The 25937-nt window shown below is 49.2% G+C and overlaps 1 protein-coding gene across 2 annotated transcripts; it reads right to left on the bottom strand.

Moving 5' to 3' along the window:
* Positions 1–2868: 2868 nt before the first annotated feature.
* HAND1 (heart and neural crest derivatives expressed 1) lies at positions 2869–6059 on the bottom strand (the record flags this gene model as incomplete). 2 transcript variants are annotated; one of them, XM_080673975.1, is made up of 2 exons in its annotated part: positions 2869–3833; positions 5423–6059. In XM_080673975.1, the coding sequence occupies 2 exons, from the start codon at positions 5963–5965 to the stop codon at positions 3729–3731; spliced, it is 648 nt and encodes a 215-aa protein (XP_080530101.1). The 2 variants fall into 2 exon arrangements, with proteins under 2 accessions (XP_080530101.1, XP_080530102.1); XM_080673976.1 differs by having other exon boundaries at positions 3729–3830; positions 5423–5965.
* Between the last annotated feature and the right edge of the window lie 19878 nt (positions 6060–25937).

Raw genomic sequence — 25937 nt, 5'->3', positions numbered from 1 at the left:
TGGTTGGCCCTGGTTGGGGCGCATGTGAGAGGCAACCGATACATGCATCCATACATCTCTCGCACATTGATATTTTTCTCTCTGTCTCTCCCCTTTCCTCCCACTCTCTCTAAAAATCAATGGAAAAATATCCTAGGGGAAAGAGTAGGAAAAAAAATACCTACACAAGAGGAAAAATCAAAATTATCCTTATTCCCTCAACTCAGAGGTAGAAGTGTAAATGTCTTGGTGTATATTCTTCCACTTTTTCTCCATGAATGATATTTATGCATTCATTAATTTATTTTCACACAAAACAGGTCATGATGGACAGTCTTCAGTAACCTGGGAGAGGTTTTTTTTCCCCTCAACGTAATCTATCATGAACAATCTCCATGTCAACCCTCACTTTTTTTTTTCTAGTAGCTGAGTAGTAACCCACTGTACGGATGGATTTCTTTAACCAGTTATAATTCTGTAATTATAGCCCATCTGGGTCCTTTCCTATTTTTCACTCCTTAGTAGACTAGTCCTGTAGTTAAAGGTTTGTAACACCAATGAGTATTTCCTTACGAGAAATTCCTGGAATTTACTTTTAAGTTCATGACCATTCCATTTTCTCCCTTGGTTTTTTTTTTTTTAAGGTGATGCCCTTAAAAATAATAATAATGGCACTGCTTCTGCCACAGACCGGTTGAGGTAGGTTTCTGGCAAACAGCCTTGAACCGTGGGAGAGAAAAAGGAAGTAAAGGCCAGGCTCTAAAGCCATTTCACAGGAGGGGGATTGAAGAAGGGTGAGAGGCTCAGTGAGAAGAGAGGAGAGACGGCCCAGAGACCGGTTTTTTGGAACCCAGAATTACTCCGTTCCTCGCCAGGGGTCCCGCTTTTCCAGTCCTGAAGTGGGGGCTGGGCATTCTAAGCCCCTGGAATGAGGCTTGGGGAAAGTGGGAGGACATCCCAGCGACGACCCTCCCCCTCCCCCCCCCCTCCCCGGTAATGGGCATGCCCCAGCTGGGCTCCCAGGTCCTAGGTCTGAGATTGGGACAGACGTGGCTGGGGCTGAATTTGAGGCTCCACCCGCTCAATGGGCGTTTGGGCCCGGCCCGCTGGGGTTTCCGAGCAGGCCTGGTTAGGCAAACGTGGCTGGGGCTGCGCAGGCGGTACCCCTCGGCATCCTCTCTCCTTTCACTAGACGGGACGCAAGAAAGGGGACCCGGTGCGCATTCTTCCCGTGCCTAGGATACTTTGGGTACTAAAAATAGTCCCCAGAGCGGCGCTCAGCATTGAGACTGAGGATGGTCTGAAAACCGAACTGGAGTCCTGGGTTCGAATCCCAGTAAGGCCCCCTCTGTGCTGGCGCAGGTCGGTCGGTTTGCTCCCTGAGTCTCAGTGTCTCAGTGCGTGCGTACCAGTATTTCTAAGGGGCTTTCTAGCTCTAGGAAAGGGAAAGAAAAAAAAACCCACAATTTTTGTTTTCTGCTCTGCCCGAGGGACCTTCGGGCCTGGGGCCGGGAACTGAGGCCGGGGGAGGGGTGTGCCAGGACGGCTCATTACCGCGAGGTGTTGCCCTAGTTAAATCACCGGTCTGTTTGATCTGGAGGCGGGTGGCGAGAGGAAAAAAGAAAAAAGTAGGGGGGTAGGAGTGGAGAGAAGCTCACACCTCCCCCACCATTTCCTCACGTCCATAAAACACCTTTTATTAACTCCTTCGTGTCCGGAAAGGCCCGCGTGGCCGCTGGGCCCCTGCCACGGTGTTTACAGCCAAGACTAATGGGGCCCTATATTCACCCCGATGCTAGGACGAGGCGCCTGGACACACCTGGCCCAGAGCTACCGGGGTCTCCTTTCTGGACCCCAAGCCAGAGCCCCCAGCACCCAGTGTGGGGCTGGAAAGCGCCCAGGGACCCACGCGCGTGTTCCCCCAGAGGGAGCACCGGAGACCCGTACAAGCACTGCAGACTATGCGACCCTCAGGCAATCATGGGAGCTGTTCAGAGGCATAAAAGCACTTAGCCTAGTCACTAGGGCCTAGCACAGTTGCGCGCAAGCAAAGCAAAACTAGCTGTCTGTACTCTATTATTCAGGGACACATAACAGTCTTCTTTTGCTCACCCCAGTTTAGCCCAGCATGCGCCAAAAATGCACCCTCTTTTATTCACCCCCACACCCAGCCCTGGGTGTGCATGTGGGAGCGCAAAGATGGCTCTCCTACACAAGTGGCGGAACTAGCATGCACGGACCCCCACTCCTCTGCACAATCCATATGCTCTCACAATTATTTGTTGAGTGCGTTGCTGCTGGAGAGAAACCTAAATGTCTCCATTTAACCATTCACAAGCTTATTTTGCTCTTGTACAAAATAATAGCTGCTTCGACTTGTCGAGCCCTTACTGCGTGCTGGGAGCTATGCTAAGCAGATGCTCGTTGGCCCTGGCACAGGCACTGGGCTCCGAGTGAGTTTCCTCACCATTACCTACACAACTATGTTCTTCATTTAATATGGATGAACACAGTATGCTTGAACACATCCCTCTCTTCCCAGCTTCACTGCCCTTTCCTAATAACCCCAGCAGACTTTCTTCAGACACCGAGTGCATACCAACCCGGTGTTAGACCCACCTAAATCACAGCCCGACAATCTGGGTCTGATTCCTTTCTAGTTTTCCTTTCTGTGGGTTTACTAACGTTATCCTGTCCCGCAGTTAAGTTCTAAGGAGAGCTTTGTTCTTCCTTCAAGGAATAAGTCCTTTATCTGCCCCCTCCCCTTGACATGACTTGTAGTTTGGTTTGGCATTTATTGAAAAAAATAGGAGCAGGAGGCTCTCTACCTGGCAGAAACAATGAAGCCAGGGATACCCACCAAGACATCACACAGGCTTCCTCCGATTTCAGAAAATGTTTTATTAGTCAAGAGCATAGATACTGCTTTGGCAAAGGGAGAGGGCGGTGAGTGGTCATATAGATTTGAGGTAGAAAAAGGGTGGGGATGGAATAAACAAACACCTGAGCACAGCAGGCATCGTAGGTAGTTTAAATACATAAAAACTTTTCAACGTTGGGAAAAGCTTTTATTTACAAATGAAGGGAGGGAGGGAGTCAGGGGAAGGAAGGAAGAAGAAAAAGAGAAAAGAAAGGAAAGAAGGAAGGGGAAAATGTGTTTCCCTTGGAACTAAGTAGGAAGTGCAGCAACGAAAGTAAAAAATAAAATAAAAACACCACTGTTTGAGGGAGATCGACAACAAAAGGCAGCCCTCCATCTTCCTGATCTGGTTCTGGTTCTTGGCAGTAAACTATTGATTCCTCTTATTGCATTTTAATTAGGGAATTGAGCACTCCAGGGTTTTGATTGGAACCAGAGGGAATTAGAAAGAGAGCCAGATAGCTTAGTGGGGAAGGTGCTGGGGGTTCCAAATTCGCCCCAGAAGGGTTGTAAGGGTGTATCTTAGCCGCTCGTCCAGAGTCCCGCAGTCTCTCCCTCGTACATAGTGCTGCCAAGAGCCGCCCTCTTGGTTATGGGGGTGGATATATATATTTCTCTTTCTCTTAATGTATTAAAAACAATTTCAAATGACATTGCACGTGCGATCCAAGTGTGTTTTGCAGCCAACGACCTGCCAGCACACAACAGAGGCTCGGCAGGATGCGCCCCATAAGCCCCTGGTACCCAGAGCCTGGCACTCTTCGCCTTCCTCTCCTCCCGGGCCTCCGGGTTCGGGCGCGGTGGTGGGGTCCTCCGCGCGGGCCTTGGCTCACTGGTTTAACTCCAGCGCCCAGACTTGCTGTGGCCAGCCTGTGCGCCCTTTAATCCTCTTCTCGCCTGGGCCCAGGGCAGGAGGAAAGCCTTCGTGCTGCTGCTGCCAGAGGACATGCACAGAAAAAGAGGCGAGAGAGACAGGTTTAAATTTTTCTGCTCCAGTCGCCAGAGCGTAAAGTGGGGTCGGGGGAAGGTGTTGGGAGCAGTAACTGGGAGCCTTTAAATAAGTGACGGATTTCTGTTTGCGGAATAGGCAAACAAGCTCATAAAATTTGCCTTTATGCGCAGTCTGGGGGGTGGGGGCAGTATGGGCTGGGCAGCTGCTGGGGGTTCCATAATGAGAATTTTCTGTGTCTAGTGAAATTGATGCGCCTAGATTTTGCGTGATGGCGCCCAAGAGAGACTGCAGGGATTGGAATGGGAGGGGTGAGAACCCACAGTTTTCCCGCCTGCGCTCGCAGACCTCGTCTCCCCACACAGCCCACAGGCTTTCCAACCTGGTTTAGCTCCTGGGCTTGGATGCTGGGTTGGATCCCCACCCGCCTGCTGGTGCTGGGTAGCTTCAGACAGCTAGGCGAATGGTACTCAGCCTGGCCTACCATCCCACACCCCTTCCCCGCTCTCAAGCACAAACCAAGCGGTGATTCTTAAAAGAGGCGGTGAGGTGTAGAAGGTGGGAATACGCCCAGTAACTACTGCCATTGAGGCATCGCTGGGCCTGCATCTCCTCTAGCTGAGAGCAGAGGTTTAGAGACTCGATGCCTGTTTTTCCCAGTCTCCCCAGCTGAGCTTTCCCTAGTTTACTACAGCATCTGCGGGTCCGACCAAACCCCGCGGGGCTCTCTAGTCAGCTTCCCCGGGCAGCAGCCTGAGCCCGATCGTACTAACCTAGATAAACTAGTTCTCTAGCCCACACATCTCCACCCTCCAAGGTTCCACAGCTCTGGGCCCGCAGAATCCGGCTTCAGAAAGTGTCTCCCTCACTGGAGAGGATCGAGAAAGGCCAAGTAGAGACCGTGATCTCCAAAGCCAAAAGAAGTTAGTGAGACTCTCACTTGATGTTGACACACCAAACCATCAAGGTCGCCCTTGGAACGAGCCCATGGGAAGTGTGCTCTGGACTGAGAGGAGAAGACCTGACTTGTTTTACCCCAGCTGCACCTCTGACTCCTCCTGTCGGTGGCATTCACCTCCAGTCCTCCTGGGGCCTCAGTTTCCCTGTCTATAGGAGGGTGTAGGTAGACTACCCTCTCCAGCAAGGGTCCTTTGAAAACAGTAACTAAGTCCATAAGCATAAATTCACACTCGGGCACATTAAGTAAGGAACTCCTACAGCATTCTTAAAGTGGCATCCAGGAGAGCCAGGGACCCCTCGAAATTGGAAGCGAAATATATGTGTATTTTCTCAGGGTCTTAAGCTTCCAATGGATTCTTTAAAGGGACTCCATAGCCCCTCCAAAAAAGTTAAGACTATGTCTTACTTCACAGCCTTACAAACAATATCCCTCATTACGTTCATATATCAATCTTTCTTCCTCACGCACACAATCCCACATTTCGACCATCTCAGAACTCTCCGCAGCCTCTCAAACTCCCGCACACCGCAACACAGACTCCTCCATTGCGCGCTCGCCTGCGGGTGCCCACCACTCGCGCCCTTGTCTGGAGCTTAGAGGCCCCCGAACTTACCAGCTCCCTTTTCCGCTTGCTCTCGCGACCGCCATCCACCTTCTTGATTTCGGCCTTGAAGGCCTCAGGGTCACCGGCCTGTGCGTCCTTGGCCAGCACGTCCATCAGGTAGGCGATGTAGCTGGTGGCCAGGCGCAGAGTCTTGATCTTGGAGAGCTTGGTGTCAGCCGGCACGTTGGGGATGCACTCGCGCAGCTCCGCAAACGCGCTGTTAATGCTCTCTGTGCGCTTCCGCTCCTTCTTGGGTCCTGAGCCTTTCCGCCGGCCCAGGCGGCCGCTGAGGGCCTCCAGGCTCCCCGGGCTCTGGCCGGACCGGGCGTCCGGGATGTAAGCGGCAGAGGCCGCCGCTGCTGTGGGTGGTGGCCCGCCGGTTGGGAAGTCCGGAGCAGCGTCAGGGGGACTCAGCAGCCAGCTCTGGAAGTAGGGCCGCTCCTGGTGACAGCGCGAGGCCGGGCCGAAGAGGAAAGGCTCGTGGAGCACCGGGTGCGCGGGGTGCGGGTGGTGATGGTGGTGATGGTGTGAGTAGCTGCCCACGAGGTTCATGTTGGAGCGGCCACCTGGTCTGCACCGCCAGTCCACTTAGTGACGCCCCATGCACTCCCGAGACGACCGAGGCCACCCGTGAGCTCGCGGCGGGGCTCCCGTGGGTGCGCGGGTTTTGGGAGAGTCCCAGACAAGGCGGTGGTGCGCGCGCGGGCTTGGGAGAGTCCCGGGCCAGGCTAAGGAAGAGACGCGCAGCCTGCCGCTTCAGTGGCGGTGCCACGAACTGAGGATACAGATACAGATGCGGCGTAGAGAGACCAGTTTAACCCTTCTGCGGCCTCCCCTTCAGGGTCTGGCTTATATAAGGCCACGGCTTTGATGTCAACCTCTCCCTGGAACCAATGGCAGGGGGGTGGGGGTGGCCGTCCCTGTTTTTAAGCTCAGCTTGAGCCACTCGCCTCCAGGCTGCCTGCGGGGGGGACAGGGAGGCGGCCCGCCTCGGCCCCTCCCCCTCCCAGTTTTTGGCTGGGGTGGGGGAGGCAGGGGCAACATACTCGAGGCACAGGCCTGTCAGCGCCCTGGAAGGTGGTTGCCACCCGCACTCAAGGAACCAAGGGGAAAAATCTAGAGTCATCTAGCGAAAAGGTCTTCTAGAGCCCACCCTTTGACTTCACACAGGGAAACTGAGGGCCAGAGAAAGAAAGGTTCTTGTTCTATCTCTAGACCCTCTGAAATTTAAAATGGAAATCCCAGAGGTCTCTAGTCCCGAACTCCATTGCTCCCCTTGGCGTCAGAGGCAGAAGATGAGGGATCGCTGCTGGAGGCAGGGTAGGCCCCTGGCGTTCCTCCCCAGGCACCCCAGTCACGAGCCCCATCCTGCCCGAGTGGGAGCAGTTCCGCGCGGGTCGTGCAACCGCCAACTCTAGCCAAGTCGTATGTACTGCGGCTGATTGCCGCCTCTGCGCAAGGAGCTCGGCTCGCGTCGGACCACTCCGCCAAGTCATCTTCGCTTGAGAATGTTCGATTCTGTAAAAGACGCAGTGCCAAAGCTCACACCGCGAGAAATTAGCGGTGTGCACGTACCGAGGACATCCACACTGGCCGCCAGGCTCCCTCGGCGGGAGGAGCGCACCCTTGGAAACGCACAACGAAGGCGTTCGGACCTCCGCTATTTCCCCTCAGGCCAGAGCCTGTCCCAGTCTCCGCTCAGGAAGCTTTCCCTGGGCTCCGCTCGGACCTGGAATTCCCAGGGTGATGGCGCTTCTGGCTGGGCTCTCTGGCTTACCTCCTATTACAGTAGCTTCCAGCTAACGTCCTCCTTCCTACCTGGATCCCTCCACCTCGCCAACCTTTCCCAGCCCCCCTTCCCTGGGTGGGGTAGAGGGAGTGTGCCCAGCTCTCAAAACCAGTGTGGAGGTGAGGATGGAAGGGGAAGAACAATATGTGGCTGCTCTTTTTAGAGGACAAATTCATTTCTCTACCCATTCATTTAATAATTTATTGGTGCTCACTATGTGCCTGGCACACACAGTCCAAAGGCAGAGGGGGAAAGGCCAATTCTTTCCTGAACAGACAGAAAAAGTGAGGCCCAGAGATGAACGATTTTCCTTGCGTCCCACAGCTAGTGGCTACTGAGTTATTTCCTCTCCTGAACAAGGGAGTAAATGAAAAGGGGTGGGAGGTGGGGGGAGGGGGGATACTACAGGAGAGAAGGAGACAAACGCTTTGTCCCCGGCTGGCCAGTTCCCCTGGTCCCCTAGGGCTGTGGGGCCTAGAGGTGCGTGGGGGAGGGAAGTCCTGGTTTCCTGCCTGAGGCTTGCTAGAAACCCGCCGCTCTCCGGGCGCCTGGCGCCAGCAGCGCTGGGGTTGGGCCCAGCAGAGCCAGAGGTTCAAGGGGAGGGAGCGCCCGGCGCCCAATTCCACCTCGGCTCTGCGGGGTTCCGCGCCTCCCTGGCGTGGAGGCTCTCCTGAGCGTGTCGGGTAGGGAGAGTAATTACTATCTGGAGAAGGACCTCAGTCTTCAACACACACCCAGTCTTTGTCCTAATCCAGGAAGGATCTTCACTTGCAGTGGTTCTCAACCTTTCTAATGCCGCGACCCTTTAATACAGTTCCTCATGTTGTGGTGACCCCCACCCATAAAATTATTTTCGTTGCTACTTCATAACTGTAATTTTGCTACTGTTAATGAATCGTGATGTAAATAGCTGTGTTTTCCGATGGTCTTAGGCGACCCTGCTAGCAGTTCTCAACCTGTGGGTCGCGACTGTAGAGCCTAAGACCATCGGAAAACACAGATATTTACACTACAATTCATAACAGTAGCAAAATTACAGTTATGAAGTAGCAACGAAAATACTTTTATGGTTGGGGGTCACCACAACATGAGGAACTGTATTAAAGGGTCACGGCATTAGAAAGGTTGAGAACCACTGAAAGGCTCTCAAAGTGGCACACCCGGCCCAAGATTACACATGCACATATAATTGCACAGAGGATCACCCAAACTCACCCGCATACACAAAGGTCCATATGTTCATATGTCCAAAAGTATATGTGTTCTCAGGATAACACATGTACACCCACACAAGACAGCATTTCAACATTCATGCATTCCCAGGATTTTACACATTATCTCTCTGTTACCCACCCACAGGCACACATCCCCATGCAGATAGGTTGCAGCTGAGCCCCTCCAAAGGCTGCGTGTGGGCATGCATAAGACACCATCTTCCAGTAGAGGCACACACACATTCCACATAACACACCACTATAGGGTGCTGCACAGCGTCTTTGTCACAATTGTGCATGGGTGCAGTTTGTATTTCCTAACATTTCCCCACAATTGTATTCACAGCACAAACGTCCAAAAACTGCATCATGCATTTTGTGTATTCTCAGTGTCACAACTAAACCTTCAGTCCCACAAACACATGCAAGTACACAGCCATGATTACTACTGTATATGCACAGGTGCTCAGAAATAGATGTTTTCACATCTTTGCACATTACACACTGACACACAAACACTCAGTTTGACATCTGTTCTGTCTTATATAGCCATGTGCACACATTGATGAAATGAAGTTGAACAATAGTATGCATATTATCATAGCACCCCATGAATGAGGCACACTCACACAGGTACACACAATTACCCACATACTCACAAATTCATGCTCCAGCACCCATCCATGTGTCCCAGTCCTTTTCCTGTGGTTACACATCACCAGCCTGTTTAGTGGGATGGGGAATACATTATCAGTACTGGGTGATGAGTCACAGTTCCATCAGACCCCTTGAGGGCCCCAAGATTGCCCTGCTTCCCCCACCCCACACCCAGGTGGGTGCTTAAAGAGCAGGGTGCTCCCAGCCACCTGGGACCCAGAGAGAGCTGCTCCCTCCCCCCACCCACTTCCCTGGAAGATTGTGAAGGATTTGAAGTCTTCGGATGAGTGGTGCCTGCTCTGAGCGTGAGGCCCTAGGGCAGCCTTGGGCAAACTACGGCCCCGCGGGCCGGATCCCGCTGTTCTATCCGGTTCTCTTGCTCTCCCCTCCGCTCCTTTACTTTGAATTTATATTAGTTCACACAAACACTCCATCAATGCTTTTGTTCCGGCCCTCCAGTCCAGTTTAAGAACCCATTGTGGCCCTCGAGTCAAAAAGTTTGCCCACCCCTGCGGCCTAGGGAATCCCCCGGATCTCCAGGCTAGGCCGGGCTGGGCGGTCTCCTGCAGGATGGACGCCGGGGAGACCTCCAGTGCCTGCATAGACCACAAGGCGCCTAGGCTTCAAACCAGCCTTCTGGGAGCCCGTAAGGCACTTTTAACTCCAGCCTGACTTAGGTGCATTTGGAGTAGAGGAATGGGATGATGGGGACCTGGTGAGGGTGTTCCCTGCAGAGGGCGGGGAGAGAGGCTGGGACCCAGGAGTTTGATCAGAAATGCTTTAAGCTGAGAGCAAGAGTTCTGGCTCTGCCTATCACCTCAGTATTCCTTTCCCTCTTCAGAGCCTCAGTTTCTCTATTTTCAGAAGGGGATAGGCTCGATAGACTGTAATTCCCAGCCCTGGTTCCCTCTCCCCACACTCCCATTTAGCACTTGGCTCAGGAGAGGATTCCACTCTCCCTGGGCCCACATCTGTAGACCAAGGACCAGTCTCAGTCTCCCCTGTCCTGCTTCCCCTCTGTGGTGCTCACCTAGATAGCACCTTTAGAAGGTCTGGCGCTCAGAGCATTATCAAACATTGCTTCCTTCTCCAATTGTGCTGGTGAGGTCGGACAAGAACTTCTCACCCCATTTGATAAGTTAGAGCTTAAGCACATAGAGGTTGAAAATCGTATTAAAGGAGTGTTGAAGAAAGCCTGGCGGTGGGATTGGGCCCACCTGGGTTGAAACCAGACAGAACTGTCATTCTTCTACTCAGATCTTGTTTCCTCCTCTGTAAATTGGGGGTTGGGGGCTGGTGAGGGATACCTGTCAAGAGGGCTGGTTTAAGATTAAGGGAAATAATATAGGACGACTCTTGATTCCAATAATTACAGGCTGTTGTGTTCCTTGTGATTAAGCCCCTATCCCAGTGGTCGGCAAACTCATTAGTCAACAGAGCGGCAAACCGCAGCTCGCGAGCCGCATGTGGCTCGAGAGCCGCAGTTTGCCGACCACTGATATAGGTGAAGCTCTTAGCACAGGAACAGTAGACTGTTTTTAGGAATTAATTTCACAGGGGAAGAAATGGAGTCACATATCCACACAATTACATCGTTCTGGGTAGTGATGGAGCAGCTCCCTATTCCAATCTGACCGTGCCTGTTTTTTACCACCTTGAGTCTTCTTTCTCCACTGACCCTACAGAATCCCACTCTCATAGGCTGGAGGCGGGGGAGACCAGGCATCGCCAGGTGTGGGATGATGCTGCCAGAGACCTGAATTCCAGTTCCAGATCCCACCCATCTCCATTTCATTCGCTGTGATTTGTTTGTTTGTTTGTTTTGGGCTAGTCTTGCATCCTCCAGGAGTCAGTTACCCCATTTGTAGCGTGGACCCTCTTTATATATTTTTTATTGATTTATATTTTATTGATTTCATAGAGGAAGGGAGAGGGAGAGAGAAGCAGAAACGTCAATGATGAGAATCATTGATCCGCCTCCTGCATGCCTCACACTGGGGATCCAGGCTGCAACCCGCGCACATTGACTAGGAATCGGCTCTGACCTCCACGCTCAACCACTGAGCCACCCTGCTGGGCAGTGGACCCTCTTTCTTCAAGTCTTAGACTTCCCGAGTGACTGGGGCCTCTGCCTGGAGGCCCCTCTCCCCGCCCTTGCGTTACTTCGCCCCTCACTTCCACCCAAGGGACTGGCAGACCTCAGAGAGCCCACACCGGCGCCTACCGCAAACCTTCTCCCGCCTCCGAGTCTTGTGACCTTGACGCCACCAGCAATCCCCGCACCGGACCTCTTATCTAAATAGGGCCGTAAATCAAGGACCTGTCAGGGCGCGGGTAATTACAGGAACTCCATAAAAAGGACCCGGCCGGCCGCCTGTTTATATTAGCGCGGTGTAAAATATTCTCGCTGTCTTGGGGAATCGCGTCGCGCAGTAACGCGCCATAAATCAGCCCGTGGGCCATTTACCCCGCAGCTTGAGCGGGCAAATCCCTTAAACATTTCTCTGCAGCATCTAAAGAGTGTCTAGGACTTTCCAATCTGACCCAACCTTCTTCCCGAGGCCGGAGAATAGTCACGGCAGGGAGAGATAGGAAACGACTCTTAGAAGCTCGTTGAGTGAGGCCTGGTTGCCTTGGCCAGTATGGGAAGGCAGGACCAACAGAGAACCAGCCCAGAGAGGGGAAGGGGCTTCCCTAAGGGCACACAGCCAATAAGTGACAGAGGCGAGGGTAGAGACAGACGTCTAGGGGAGACTTGGGTTCCAAGGTAGCCTCTGTCTTTCCTGTATTCCCCCCTTTCCTGGATGAGGGGTGATCTTGCCAGGGAAGGTCCAAGTTACAAGCTGGCATTCTCTACCTTTTACCTGGTGCGTGGCGGGGCGGGGGAGGAGGGATTGCTGCGCTTCCTGCAGTTGCGCACAGAATTATTTATGAATGCTCCTGTGTGCACACGGGCCTCTGATCCCTAGTCAGGTCCGGTCCCTTGTTTCGCAGGTGGCACAGCACAGGCCGAGCGCAGGGCGCACACAGCTACAAATCAGACGCTCCACTGCTGAAATCCTCTATTCTGGCTTATCTCCCCCACTCTCTTTCCTAAAGAAAAACTAAGGGGTGGGAGGTGGCAACCCTATCCAGTCTCAGGTTTGTAACAGCCACAAAAATACAAGATCTATTTAAGCAAACCTAATGCCGCCCATTGTCTAATGAGTAACACAAAGCAAGCATATGGAAAAAGAATATTAAATTTTCCGTGTCTTCCCTCAGGGCTGGGACCTGAGGATTCCAGGGAGAATTAAACATTTTCCTTCCCCATCCCTTTCCCTTCCGAAGTCTGTAAATGACAACGTGTTTACACAAGTTTTTATGTCGTCTGAGCTGTGTCCCGGCTCGGTTTCCTCCTCTGTGTATTTTCCGCGGGGAGAGGCGTCTGCTTCAGGACGCGTTCAACCTAAACAGAACCCTGTCTGATTGGAAAATGTATTTATTTGAAAAATCATAACTCACAGTTTTGGTGAAAACGGCCCCCAAATTTATGGGATTGGATCGCTTGGGGCGCGGCGGTTGTAAATCAAAAAGCCCTGACACCCCCTCCCCTGCCACGTCCCCACAGCAGCTCCAGTCGGGGCGACAGGCCCCCTCCCTGTCCACCCCAGGGCCCTCCCAGCCGTAATCCCTGCAGTGCTTAGCTGCATGCTAGCTGGCAGGTGGATTTCATTCTGGCTCTTTTCACCCATCCCCCGTTGCTTTCCGGACAATTTCATCCCGGCCAGCCCCACCAATCGGTTTCAGGTGGTCCCTGAACGTGTTCTGCTGCGCACTAGTATGTTTTAGGCATCTCTGGTTTTTTGTTTGTTTGTTTTCGTTCATTGCAGGCTACCTCGTTTCGTGGCGCTCAGTTGCGCCCCAGGTTGCTTGTTGCTGGGCCCTAACTGACTGCTCAATTGTGTGCCGGGCTGTTTAATGCCAAGAGGTTTCTCTCTGGTCAATGTCACGAAAGCCCATTTCTCCGCCTGACTGTTGCTTCCCAAGTCAGGGATTCCCCCGCCGCCACCACCCCTTCCTCCATGCAATCTGAATTCCACGGGTAGGATCAACCGACGCCCCTGTCTCCGATCCTCCTGCTATCTGACCCTTAGCAGAGGACTGGGAAAAGGCTGGGGCCGGGGTCGTGTTCAAAAGAAAGGCACCACAAGTCCCATCAGTTGCGGAGCGCCGTGGTCCAACCAGAGCTGGGAGCACGGGCCTTCACGAGTAATCACCAAGTAGTCTCTCTCATAGCCGAAATTTCTCTCTCTCATCTCTCTGCCTTTTTTTTTTTTTTTTTTTTTACTACGGATCATGCACTTCTCTGGCAGCGTCCTAAAGGGGAACAGGGCAAGCTGTCTGCTCCAGGCTCAGTCCCTCTTAGCTCTATCTCAGGAAAAGGGTTTGAGAAAGATTCCTAGGCAAAGGAGCGCACCGAGCGACACGGTTCTGCGCAAGAATGGCGGCAAGGTAGCGCGGGGGATCCGAGTCATTGTGGGAACCCAGGCTGCATAGGATTCCAAGATTGTGCGGCAACTCACCCCAACCCTTCAGCTCCGCCTGCTGCCCAAGTCCCCCGTCCGCTCAGCCACTCCTGCCGGGAGTGATCTATACGCAGGAGCATTTGGTTCCAAGGAATGCAAAACATTTCTTCGGTGAAGAAAACGTAGCTCTATCAACCTAGTCCGTGCTGGGAGACAGAATGGGTCAGAACTGGTGAGGGGACAGAGGGCGCCTCTCCCGCTGCTCTCCCTTAAGGAGAACTTAAAACTTAGGGCTCAGGGAAGAGAAGAGTCCCTCCTGCCTTCGGCCTCAGTTCCGCCTTGCTCTAATGAGCCAGGGGACCCGCGCTGGTAACAGGAGCGGAGCAAGATATGGAGGCGGAGGCATTAATCTTGGGAAACCTGAACGTATCTGCCAGGAATCCCACGGGACCGTAAGTGCTTGGGCGCTAGGTTGGGGGATAGATCGGCAGCGGATACGCTGACTGGTGAATACTCTGGGCTCCTCACCTCTTCCCTTCCGTGTACAGGCATTCAGAAACCGAGTCTGCCGGTAAGAGATTGTATCGTGATCAGTCTTAATATTTTAAACGGGGCTAGGGTACATCCGTCATCTTTCCCATAATGGTCAACTGTAAACACACTTTAAACGAGAAAAACAAAATGGGGTTTAATGTTGACACTGGGGAAATGCTTAGCTCTGGCGTTACTGAGGAATTGGCAGGCTCTCCAGTCCTTTGGGGGAGAGAAGTTAAGTGCTCCGTGTTTTTGCTTTTTTGCATTGAATTTCTAAATCTCTCGGGGGGTCTTCTTTGTCTCTTTATTTTAAGGAGGAAAGGCGTCTGTAACAAGGCAGGGATGGTTAAAAGGGCGTTGGCTTGGGAAAGGAGAAGTGGAGTAGAGTCAGAACTACGAACTTTGCAGACGGAGTCTTGATCCTTTTCATTGTCAAGTCAACCTCCTTACCCCCACTGGCCTCAGTCAGCCTCTTGCTGCCCTGCCAGTCCCCTTTCTGAAGTACAGTTTTGCTCTTCAGGGGAGAAATGAGAAGACAAGTTTAATGATGGAAAGAGGAAAAACAAAACAAAACAGAAACCAGAAAAGAAAGGTGAGGGGCCTGAATGGTGACTGGAGAAAAGGAACAGACACTTTGGCTTACTTCATTATCAGAGCGAGTTCCCTTCCAGAAAGCCTGGGTGTGACCAGCTCTTCCCTAGCCACATGGACACCCGTGTCACCTCACCCACACACACCACAGGACACGAGGAAGGTTGGTCACATTAGCTTCCCCAAACCATTCAGAGCATGGAGCAAAAGCACACACACACAAAAAGCCACAGTGGAACCCAGCCCCAAATGCAAACCAACTGCTGGCAATTATTAAGTTCATCTTCATCCATGCAAGCAAGGTTCCCAAAGAGTCTATAAAAACAAAACAAAACAAAACAAAAAACAACAAAGGTGGCAGAAGAGAGGACAGAAAAGGAAAGCCTAGAGACCAGAGCAGAAATTAATGTAATTACCTCTTGTCCCGGCCATAAATTCCGCAGAGGAAATCAAATCTTTCTGTGCATGTGTATAAAAACCAATCAGTCTATTGAGCTTGCCAAAACCCATTATGTCTCAAACTGGGTATCCTAATTGAATGAATCTGAATGTACCAGGCAACCAGGCATCAACCCAGCCAGGTTTTTCCAAGGGCATTTGCCACGGAGTCAGAGAGGATAAACATTGGTTGGAACCACGCACTGATCAGCTTGCTTGTGGAAAGGGGGAACCTTCCTGAGCTGGGCGCTGGCAGATGCATCCTAACATTTTGTATCAGATTGTAATGAAATATTTCTCATAAACAGCCAAGTGTCTCTCCCAGCCACTCACCTGACATGTTTCTTGTTGTTTAACTTCAGATCTGACAGATGATGATAACCTGGAAAAGAGAGAGGTTACAAATGCTGAGGGCTGTGAGGCTGGGCAGTGTAAAGGGAGCCTAATCAAGACCTGGGACAGGGCTGTGATTTGTAGGGCCCAGAAAAGGCTGTTATGCACCCTCCCCCCCACCCCCCCACCCCCCTACCCCCAGCAAGCAAGGCGGGCTGGGAGAAGGGACTAGCCTGTGGGAAGGAAGAAGCCCTCAGAACACAGAGCTTTGGGCTACTTGCTCTAAGGCAGAGATTTTCTACCTTTTTATCTCATGACACACACAAACTAATTACTAAAGTTCTTTAGAACACCCAAAAATATATTAATTTTTGGCCTATCTGACAACATACATATATAATTTTAATATTTAAAATGAATATTAAAATGAATAATTTTAATTCATTCACACTGGATGGCTGTTGTCATTTTTTAATTTGACAATCTAAGGGAAAAGAGATCAGTGCTCCTGACTAAATAGTGAGGTATTGCTTGTTAAAAAAATTCTTGGGCACTCCAGTGTGCTCTGGGCACACTGGTTGAAAATCACTGCTCTAAGGAAATTCGCCACTTGGTTTGTTGTATTCTATTTGCAAGCTGGAAAACGTCCTGTCCGCTCCCTCCATCTCGCTCCCCACTCTCTCCATCGTGCACGCCTGCTCTCACAGGCACACTGATTTATAGCACCTGTTAAAATCACATAATGGATGCAATTAGTTGTGGCACTGGAGGAAAAAAAGGGAGGAGTTGACTTTATTCCAATAAAAGATTAATGTGTTTGTTTTCATGAGCTTAGTGCATTAATTTAAATTTCTGGGCTCTTTTTTTTTTTAATTGCTGCTGCTTTCTTTGCTACGTGGGAATCATTATAATAGCCATTTATTCTCGAAATTCCGTGGGTATCACAATCCTCTTGGTGAAAACATTTCCAATGCAGGGACCCCTGTAGGAGAGGAAGCTGCATAGTCAGTAAAGCTCACTAGCAGATTTTGATGCAGGAACCGTGCTTTGAGAATATGACTTATGTGTATGTAGTAGAGACTCAAGAGTAACCTACTTACTGACATAAAGTCTTTCTCTTGTCATCTATGTGACTCCAGTCCAAATATATATGTGCACAAATAAATGTGGTACACGACTACTGCATAAAATATAGAATAACATAGGAAGAAAATGAAAAATTCTTTGATCCTAAGCTATTTAAGCTGTCTGGGCTGTAGCTTTCTCAAATGAATCCTATAGACTCCAAAGGGAGACAGGGCTCTTGTCCTCACCAGTCCTACCCTTAGCACCCAGCACGCATCTGCCACATAGTAGGACTTCCAAAAATATTCACCGAAAGAAATAATTGGCTAAATGAAGCTGTGGGTTTAGACGATCTCTAAAGTCAGTTCCAACCCTAACATTCCAGTTTTCATTCTCTGCCCGAGGGGGAAAAATGTAATTGCATAAAATCAGATATATTTGTTACTAGGACCCTTGACATTTAAACATGGGCATGTTTCTTCTCCATGTCTTGTCACTTGATCTGACAGCTTTCTGCTTGCTCTATCTGATATTAGTTTAGGGTTGTCCTTGCCTGAGGCAGCCCAGCTATCTTTGTGAGCGGGGAATTGAGTTGGGCAGTCCCCAGTTTATACCAAACCAAACCATCAGAATAGATTTTGAAGACTCCAGAAAAGAGCACAGACAGCCCCAGAAACAGGATGGTGGGGTGTTTATAATTCACAAATGTGCAATTCTTTCTTGAAACTATGAGGTGGACTCCCACTCCTGTCACAGCACACCAACAACAACGACAGCTACATTGAGTTCTTCCTGTATGCCACACACTGTATACACATTTCTCATTTAATCCTTAGAGCAACACTATCAACTCCATTTTATATTCCCAAGGTCACTCAGCTAGGACACTGGAGAAGTAGGATTCAAACCCAAGTCTCCATGATTCCAAAGTCCTTGCTTTTAACCACTACAATGATATGTATGTTGGGGAAGAGGAGGAGTTAAAATGCTAAAAATATTTTTCTTTCTTCAACAGTAGTTTTAACAATAATGGACTCTCTTTAGCAGAAGACTATGAACAATGCAACTTCATTTTACTTCTGAACCCCAGATACTATATACTAAGACTTTTTCCTGGTACATGGAGATCATGTTCATCATTTTAATCATAGCATTAGGTGCTCATCACTTGCATCTAAATCAATGACCCATCATAATGAGGTTATAAACCCGATGAGGGGAGAAGCCGAAGCTGTTCTATTCATTGACATATCCCCAGCACTTTAGCACAGTGCCTACACATAGAAATTACTCAATAAATAGTTATGGAATGAATGGATGAATCATAATTTGCTTAATACAGGCAATTCAGAGGCTTGCCTCTGTTGATAGGATTATCCAGAACTTAATCATACAGTGCCCAACACATGGTAGGTGCTTAGGAAGACATGGTTGAAGGAACCATCTTTTAGGAGGAAAGATGACGTGTGGAATTTTTAAAATAAAGTCTCACCTAAATTAGTAAAATGGGGCAAAAATAGATTCTCCACCTTAGTTAAGTCCCTTGCTGCCTCCTTCATGAGGAAGACTGGTTTCTGCTCTTAGCTCTGTGCCCCTCATTATGTGACCTCAGGCCCCAGATCCTCCCCCAAGGACCCTCCAGTCCTGAAGGTCTGTGTGTTTGGCCCTAAATTGTGTGACCAGTGCCAGAGCTAGACTGCACCTGGCATGGAGTAAGACGTCAGCCAAGTTCATTGGAATGATTCGTGGTCTGCGTCCACTCCTTGATTCCAGAAGTCATACTTTACACCTACTTTCATTGACACTGTTAGAATGAATTTCTAGGGGAAAAGTGAATATGATCTTACATTGAGTTAAAAAAAATAAAGCAGAACACAAAATTAAACATATTGGGCTTTTTCCCCCTCCAAAATAAGAAACCCTTTATATGTAAGACAAAGCAATAGCATACACCCACATCCAAATGCAAGTGAGAGATTTCACTAGGTTTTCTAAAAGCTGCACTCAGGTGTCTACTAAAAAGCAAAACCTTCAAATAGGCATATGATAGAAGACATCCCAAACAGTCATTGTTGGTGGAATCATTGGTGGGATTGTGCATGATATTTTTGCCAACTTAGGCAATAAAAATAGTAATATCAACACTTATTTGGCACTAAAAATGTAGTAGGCAGTGTATTAAGTACTTTGCAGGGGTTATCTCATTCATCTCAAAAGTACTTCATCATAAAAGTACAGTTGTTTCCAACTGAGACACAGAGAATGTATGTAACGTGCCCAAGGTTCCCCAGCTGGTGAGAGGTAGAGCTGTGATTTGAACCTCGCTGATTCTCCAAACACATTCAGGAAAGGATGGAAAAAAGAGAGAGGGAGAAGGGAAGGGAAGACCGTAGGAAAATAATTGTGTCATTGGTAAGAGTAGCTGGACCAAACAAATGGAATGTCTGAGCTATCTGTTGTCTAACCTTGCATCAGAATCACCTGGGGGCTAGTTAGAAATGCAAGATCTTGGCTCCATCTCAGAGCTAGTGGATCAGAATCAGCATTTTAAAAACATTCCAAGGAATTTGTACCTACATGCAAGTTTGAGAAAACCAGTAATGGAAAATAGTTAACATAGCATCCATTTTTTTAAAAACAGAATCCATTTGTGTTTGTCGGGGCTGGTACTGCCTATCAGAAATAGGGGCATAGCTGTATCAATCAGTGTCCTTCAAAGTGCAAGTGATGCTTGTTTCCTGGACTGGGAAAATGCCTTACTGGATTGCAATCAGAAAATTTTTGTATCGATTTTTTATAGAGAGGGAGAGGAAAACAGAAACTTAGATTTGTTGTTCCACTTACGCATCCACTGGTTGATTCTTATATGTACCCTGACTGGGGATCAAACCCATAACCTTGGTGTATCAGGACAACACTCTAACCAACTTAGCTACTTGGCCAGGGTCAGAAGCTTTTTTTAAATGAATAGAATAGAAAATATCTGCCATCTAATAAAGGGAAGGTGTTATTGCATGAGACTTTTTTTTTTGGTAGTGTGTGTGTGTTTTGGGTCTTGAGGTACAATGTCTGTCTTACGTACACTCTGCCAAAAAAAGTTTTAGCAACTGGCCTTCATACCGTGGCCCGAAGCAGCCACGAAATTCCAGGCTGACATTCAGAGGTGTGGTGGATCTACTTCCTATTTCTGATAAATGTAGCAACTCTGAACAAAATCAGAGTTGGGTGGCTGCAAGCGGGGGATGGATGTCTCAGAAAGTATCTATCTTGTTGTCCAATTGCCAGGAAGATGGGTCCAGAGAGGGGAGGGACTTGTCCAACGTCACACAGCAACACTGAGACTTAATCCTTTGGAAAGAGGAGCCTAACAATGTCGGGTCTTTCAATCCCTTTTTGTCCCCACCAAGAAAGACTCGGGAAGCTGGGGGCAATCTGGCTGGGAGGCCAAGCAGCCAAGGGGACATGACTCTGGAATGTGTTGGGGAAACAAGACGCCTTCTCCTCCAGGCCCAACAAGCCAACAGGCCTACGTGTGGCCAGAAAGGACTCTGGTTATCTACCGTCCGCCTCTGTTTCGTTTGGTCTGTCAACTTCAGCAGCAAAGTGCCCGAAAGGTGTGAGGCTTGATAAAGTTGGGAAGGTAAGAGGGTGAAGGTGGCAGGACATCAGGGACCAGAGCTGGAGAGATGTCCCAGAACCTCTGCTTCTACATTTCCTCTCCAGGGGCTGGGAAAGCCAGTCGGGTCCTCCTATCTCCTTTCCTGGGTGTTGTGGCCCAGACCCCCAATTTGTCTGGGTGGCTGGGTCTTCTCCATCTCAAGATGGAAGATGTTAAACTCTTAAAACTTGGATGCTGGAATCAGGGGATTTTTGACTTAAAAAGAAGCCTGTCCTTCTTCCTTTTATGTTATTTTTTAATGCAAAAAGTAATGCTGCAGAGAACTTGGGAAAGAGAGAAAAACACTGTAATCCTACCACTGATAACTATGTCACCATTATAACATGAATGTTTTCCAAAATGAGGTCAGAATGTCTATTCTGTTTCGCTTTTCTCACGTAGCAAGGGGTTGTGGGCATTTTTTTAAATTGATGAGGAATCATTGTTAGTTTTTAAAACTTTAGGTGTGACAATGGCTTTGTGCCTGTTCTTTTTTTTAAAAAAAAGAATCCTTTTAGAGATACATTCTATGCAGTTTCTGAGTCAAATGATGTCTGGGTTCCCTTCAAAATAGTATGGGAAGGGGGATAGGGTGGGAGTGGACAAGGTTGGCCCTAAGTTGATAATTGTTGATACTCTCCCATCTACATTTTGAAATAAAAGGGTTTTCCTTTTTCTTATACATTTTTTATTTTTCTCAATTACAGTTTACACTCAATATGATTTTGTATTGATTTCAGAAGTATAGCATAGTGGTTAGACAATAATATATAAAGTGTTCCCCCTGATATTTCTAGTACCCAGCTGGCACCATACATAGTTATTACAGTATTATTAGCTATATTTTCTATGCAGTACTTTTAAATAAAAGAATTTTTCAGTATTTTCCCGAAAGAGTCATTTTTCCCTGCACCCCAAATTCACCTCCTAGTGTTCTCCAGAGGAAGATCTGGGCTCAAGTCCGCTCATGCCTGAGTCCAGACTAAGCCCCCGGAAGTCCCTGGCCAAACATGGGGCTCAGTTCCCCAGTCTGTAACCTGTGCTGAGGGACTGGGTGGTATCTAAGGCCTTCCCGTTCTTGACAGTTCACTGGTTTCAGAATGAGACCTGGAAGGGTATTTCCTTGGCTTCTCACTTCATTTTTGCACACTTTGCATCTGTCCTTGAGTCCTGTGTGTCCCGCCCAGCACCCCGCCCTACATACCAATCCCACAGACCTCACGTATAGCAGCCTCTTATGTCAGCGAGGTGCCACTGGGAGCCATCATGTTGTGGCTGGAATTTGAGAATCTAGGGTCAGGAGCCCAAGGAGTCAGAAACCTCCACCAGCCAGCCTGGGGGCTTATATGTCATGTCCTGCTCAGACCCCTTCCCTTCTCTCACCTAGAGGTGTGACATGCATCTTAAGTACTGAACCCTTTGGAGATGGCATTATGCAGATTTGGGGCTCTTTAGCCCAAATAGGAATCCAAGTCTCATAACACAGGGTGACCTTGGTTTCAGGTTTACCAAACCCCAAAGTGATGGGGTCTGGTCTTCCTGAGACCTTCAGGCCTAACAATCAGGCCCTGATCTGCCAAGGCCACATATTTGAAATGTGACGTCCAATGCCTGTCCTGAAGCATCTATTACTGGAACACACAGATCATATGGATTTTAACGTGGAAGGAACTGAATTTGGTTCCTTCTGTTTATTTTTGTTTATTCTGTGAAGCTCATCATCCTGCCCCTTGGATGAAAGCCATGAGTTTTCTGGTCACTTTGGGTAGTAAAAAGTCCTACAAGCATTTCCAATCACTAAGTATAGTCTCTGTTCAGTCCCCCCAAATTGTCACACCTTCAAACTGGACTAAAAGCTAAGCCTTAAAAGCTGAGCCTTCTCGCTGTGGCCCCGACCCCCAGCCTGGGTTTGTCACAGGTCTGTATGAAGCCATAGTTAGGAAGGGAACATATTTGGCGCCTCTCTTTGTCTTCTGCCTTGTGCATCTCCTGGAAGAATTTGTCACACGGGTGACTTGGAACATATTTCAGCCGATGAAGGGCCGAAGGAGGCCCAGTGCCCCAGCGTCCTCTCAGGCCCTCTCCCTCCCCCAGGTGGACTGGTGAGGGATCCTCCCAAGGCCTACAGGGCATTACCCACCTGCAGAGGCCAGGCAGGCGACCTGGAGTGGCCAGGCGGGGGCTATGTGAAGCTGTCTTGAGGGGCAGCGATGCTCAGTGCCAGATGGTTGTGGCCATTCGGGAATTTGGGCTCAGAGTGGACAAATCCTGCAGTTTTCAAGAAAAGCAGGGATATCTAGGTTATTATGTGAAATTACCCAATTTTAAAATGTTTTAAGTTAAAACACATTTGTAATGATGATTGGGCCAAACCGAACCTGTCTGTGGCTGGATGTGCCCCAGTTTGCAATTCTGGGTTAAAGGCTTTGGTGGATGGTTGTGTGAAAGCAAAGCAGCCCTCCCCACAAATGACCTGGCTCCTGAAGGGGATGGGGGCTGGTTCTGGGGGTTCCCTCTACCCTTGGCTGTTACTGGTTTTAGATGCTCATTTAGAAGGAGGGTCAGACTTCATACTGTGAGTTGAGCCCAGGTGACTAAGATATACTCACTGTTCTTGAAGGCTTCATGGGGTAAGATTTTATGCTCACCAGCAATACAAGGAGAGGAAAGAGGGAAGGTGTGTGTATGTGCATGCACATACATGTGTGCACATGCCTGTGTGTACACAGGTGTACATGTGTGTGTGCATGTACTGGAGGGGGTGAGTATGGAATGGTTCAGCTCAAAGCTCAAAACTGGAACCCAAAGTTTCAGAGTCATTTTTATTTTCATTTATTTCCATTTGGAGAGGCAAGAAAGAAAATTAAGTATTGATAAATCTCAATAGAGCCCTGGCCGGTGTGGCTTAGTTGGTTGGGCATTGTCCTATGTACCTGAAAGGTTGCCAGTTCAATTCTTGGTCAGGGCATATGCCCAGGTTGCAGGTTCGTTCCCTGGTAGGGGTGCATGCAGGAGGCAATGGATCGATACTTCTCTCTTGCATCCATGTTTCTCTCTCCCCACCGCCTTCCTTCCTCCCTTCCTCTCTAAGAATCCATGAAAACATATTTCAAAAAAAATCTAAAAAGAAATGAAATAGAGCCAGTTTTCTCTCCTAAGGATGTCCGTGATATTGTCAAGATAGAAGAACAAGTTGCAGGGTCCTGTACAAGATGATTTGATTTCTGTAAAAGCAACAGCAACAACTACAAATCCGAAAGGCTGTCGGTCTCTGCTCTTGAGCAAGAGGAATGGTTCAGGCATCCTCAAACTATGGCCCGCGGGCCACTTGCGGCCCGCCGAGGACATTTATCCGGCCCGCCGGGTGCCGCTGCCTGTCCTGCTTAGCAGCCGCAATGCGCATAGGAATTTGTTCATAGTTTTTTTTTTAAACTATAGTCCGGCCCTCCAACGGTCTGAGGGACAGTGAACTGGCTCCCTGTTTAAAAAGTTTGAGGACCTCTGGCTGTAGATGGTCTGCCTCAGGAAGTGACTGTAGCTTCCCTCAATTTGTGTTCTGTTGTTTTATTTTTTTGGTAAGCCTATACTCCTGTTGTAATCTGAAAGTAATATTGAAGAATAAAATTTAAATACAATTACATGAGTACCTACCAAGAAAGCTGATGATAATCCGAACTGTAGAGCCATTTCATTCTCCCCCTGAATTATTTTTGTCAGTTACACCGCTATTCATGTTCACTGTAGAAAAATCAGCAAGGGCTCCAAGGTTTAAAACAAAGGAAAAAATGGAAATCACTAGCATTCTGCCCCCATTAGCATTCTGGTGCACATCCTGTGACCTTCAGCTCCTAAGGACATCTAACACTCCCATGGACCAGACCCTGTGTGACAACTGGGGGCCTCAGCATTAATTCTCCCCACCATCAGGACATAGGGATTCACAGACCTCTTCCCTCAGAGATTCTGGGTCACTGGAGCTAAATGGGACCTGGGAATCTGAATTTAAGGGCTCCCTGGAAAATGCTGGTGCAGGTGCTTTTTGTAGCAGACTTGGAGTTAGCCAGCTGCGGTCCAACCTTCTCATTGCCAGACGACAAGACCAAGGCCCATGGTGAAGGGGCTTGCCCAGGGCCATCCGGCCCATGCGGCAGAGCCCAGACTATAGACTCCCGCCACCTCCCTGAGGACCCTCCCCACTGGGCTTCTGCAGCCTTCCTCATGCCGACAGATGTTATTATTTTCTTATGCCTCCAATTAAACAAAAAATCCTGTCAGCGGGCGACAGGCCTAATGCACACAGGCATTAACCAGACTTGCAACCCGACCCGAGCCTGCTCCTGTGGGTAAAGCACGTTCCCTCCACAGGCCACCCTTGTGGGCTCTCGCCCAGTAAAGGGCCCCACCGAGGCCCCGTCACCCTGCAGGCACCAGGACCATCACCAATATCAGGGCTAGGGTCCTTCTTGCATCCCTGCTCCTTATCCCAGTCACAGAGGCACTGGGGGTCCGGGGAGCAGTGGCTTCCCCGGTCATCCTGATGCCACCTCCCAGAGAGGGGAGGCATGGACTGCCATCTCAGGCCTGGGGAAGCCTTAGGGAGCAAGTTCCTACTCCTTCATTTTGCACATAGGGAAACTGAGCTCCAGCTTCATGTACACCTTTTAGGTCTGAACTCAAAGACCTTTCTCTTGCGCCTGTTCTCTGCACACTCTGTTCTCTCTGCCTAGAACATTTGTCCTGTTCCCTTTTGCCTTTGGGGCTCAGCTTAACTTTCTCTGCCCTCCAGTAGACTGTTACACCAGGAGTCCCTATGCATCCACTTTCTCTTTTTGTACTGTATCTGTCTGCTAGTTTGTCCCACTACTAGGGAGCGTGTGTGTGGTGAGGGTGGCAGGAGCCAGGTCATGAAGGGCTTTAAGTCAGGTTAGGAGTTCAAGAAGGAGCAAAATCCCACAGAGGCCTTCCTCCATGGGCCTGGGCAGGATGGGGGTTGGTGGGAGGAATGGGATGGAGGGAGGCAGATGGATTACAAGGAGAGAATTACCTCTGAAATGCTTAAAATTTCTCAGGGCCCCTAGTGGGAAATAACCAGTTGGCAACCTTATAAATGATTAGGCTGGATTGTGAGTTGATCAGCCTACTGTTTTTTAAAAGATATATATTTGTAAGCTTTAAAAGTCAAGCCAGCCCTAGCAGGTTTTGCTCAGTAGTTAGAACGTCAGCCTGTAGACTGAAGGGTCCCGGGTTCGACTCTGGTCAAGGGCACATACCCAGGTTGATGGAACCCTCAACCTGGGTATGTGCCCTTGACCGAAATCGAACCTTTCATTGCACAGGATGATGTTCAACCAACTGAGCCACACCAGCCAGGGCTATATATATATATATATATATATATATATATATATATGCATGTTATTGATTTCAGAGAGAAAGGAGAGGGAGAGATAGAAACACCAATTATGAGAGAGAATCATTGTTCAGCTGCTTCCTGCACAGCCCCCACCCCGGGGATTGAGCCTGCAACCTGGGCATGTGCCCTGACCAGGAATAGAACTGTGACCTCCTAATTCATAGGTCAACACTGAACCACTAGGCCACACTGGCCAGGCCTATCTTATTTTTTAAACACAAGAAATAAGTTCACTTTTTATTTTGCAGTATGTAACCATTTCATTTTACAGCATACAATAATGGCAATGGCTAACTCTCATATGGCATTTACTGTGTGCCAGGT

This window comes from Plecotus auritus (assembly GCF_963455305.1).
Source record: "Plecotus auritus genome assembly, chromosome: 6".
NCBI classification, from domain to species: domain Eukaryota; kingdom Metazoa; phylum Chordata; class Mammalia; order Chiroptera; family Vespertilionidae; genus Plecotus; species Plecotus auritus.
Note: the sequence above shows the minus strand (reverse complement) of the source record. Positions and strands in the feature narration are given on the sequence as shown.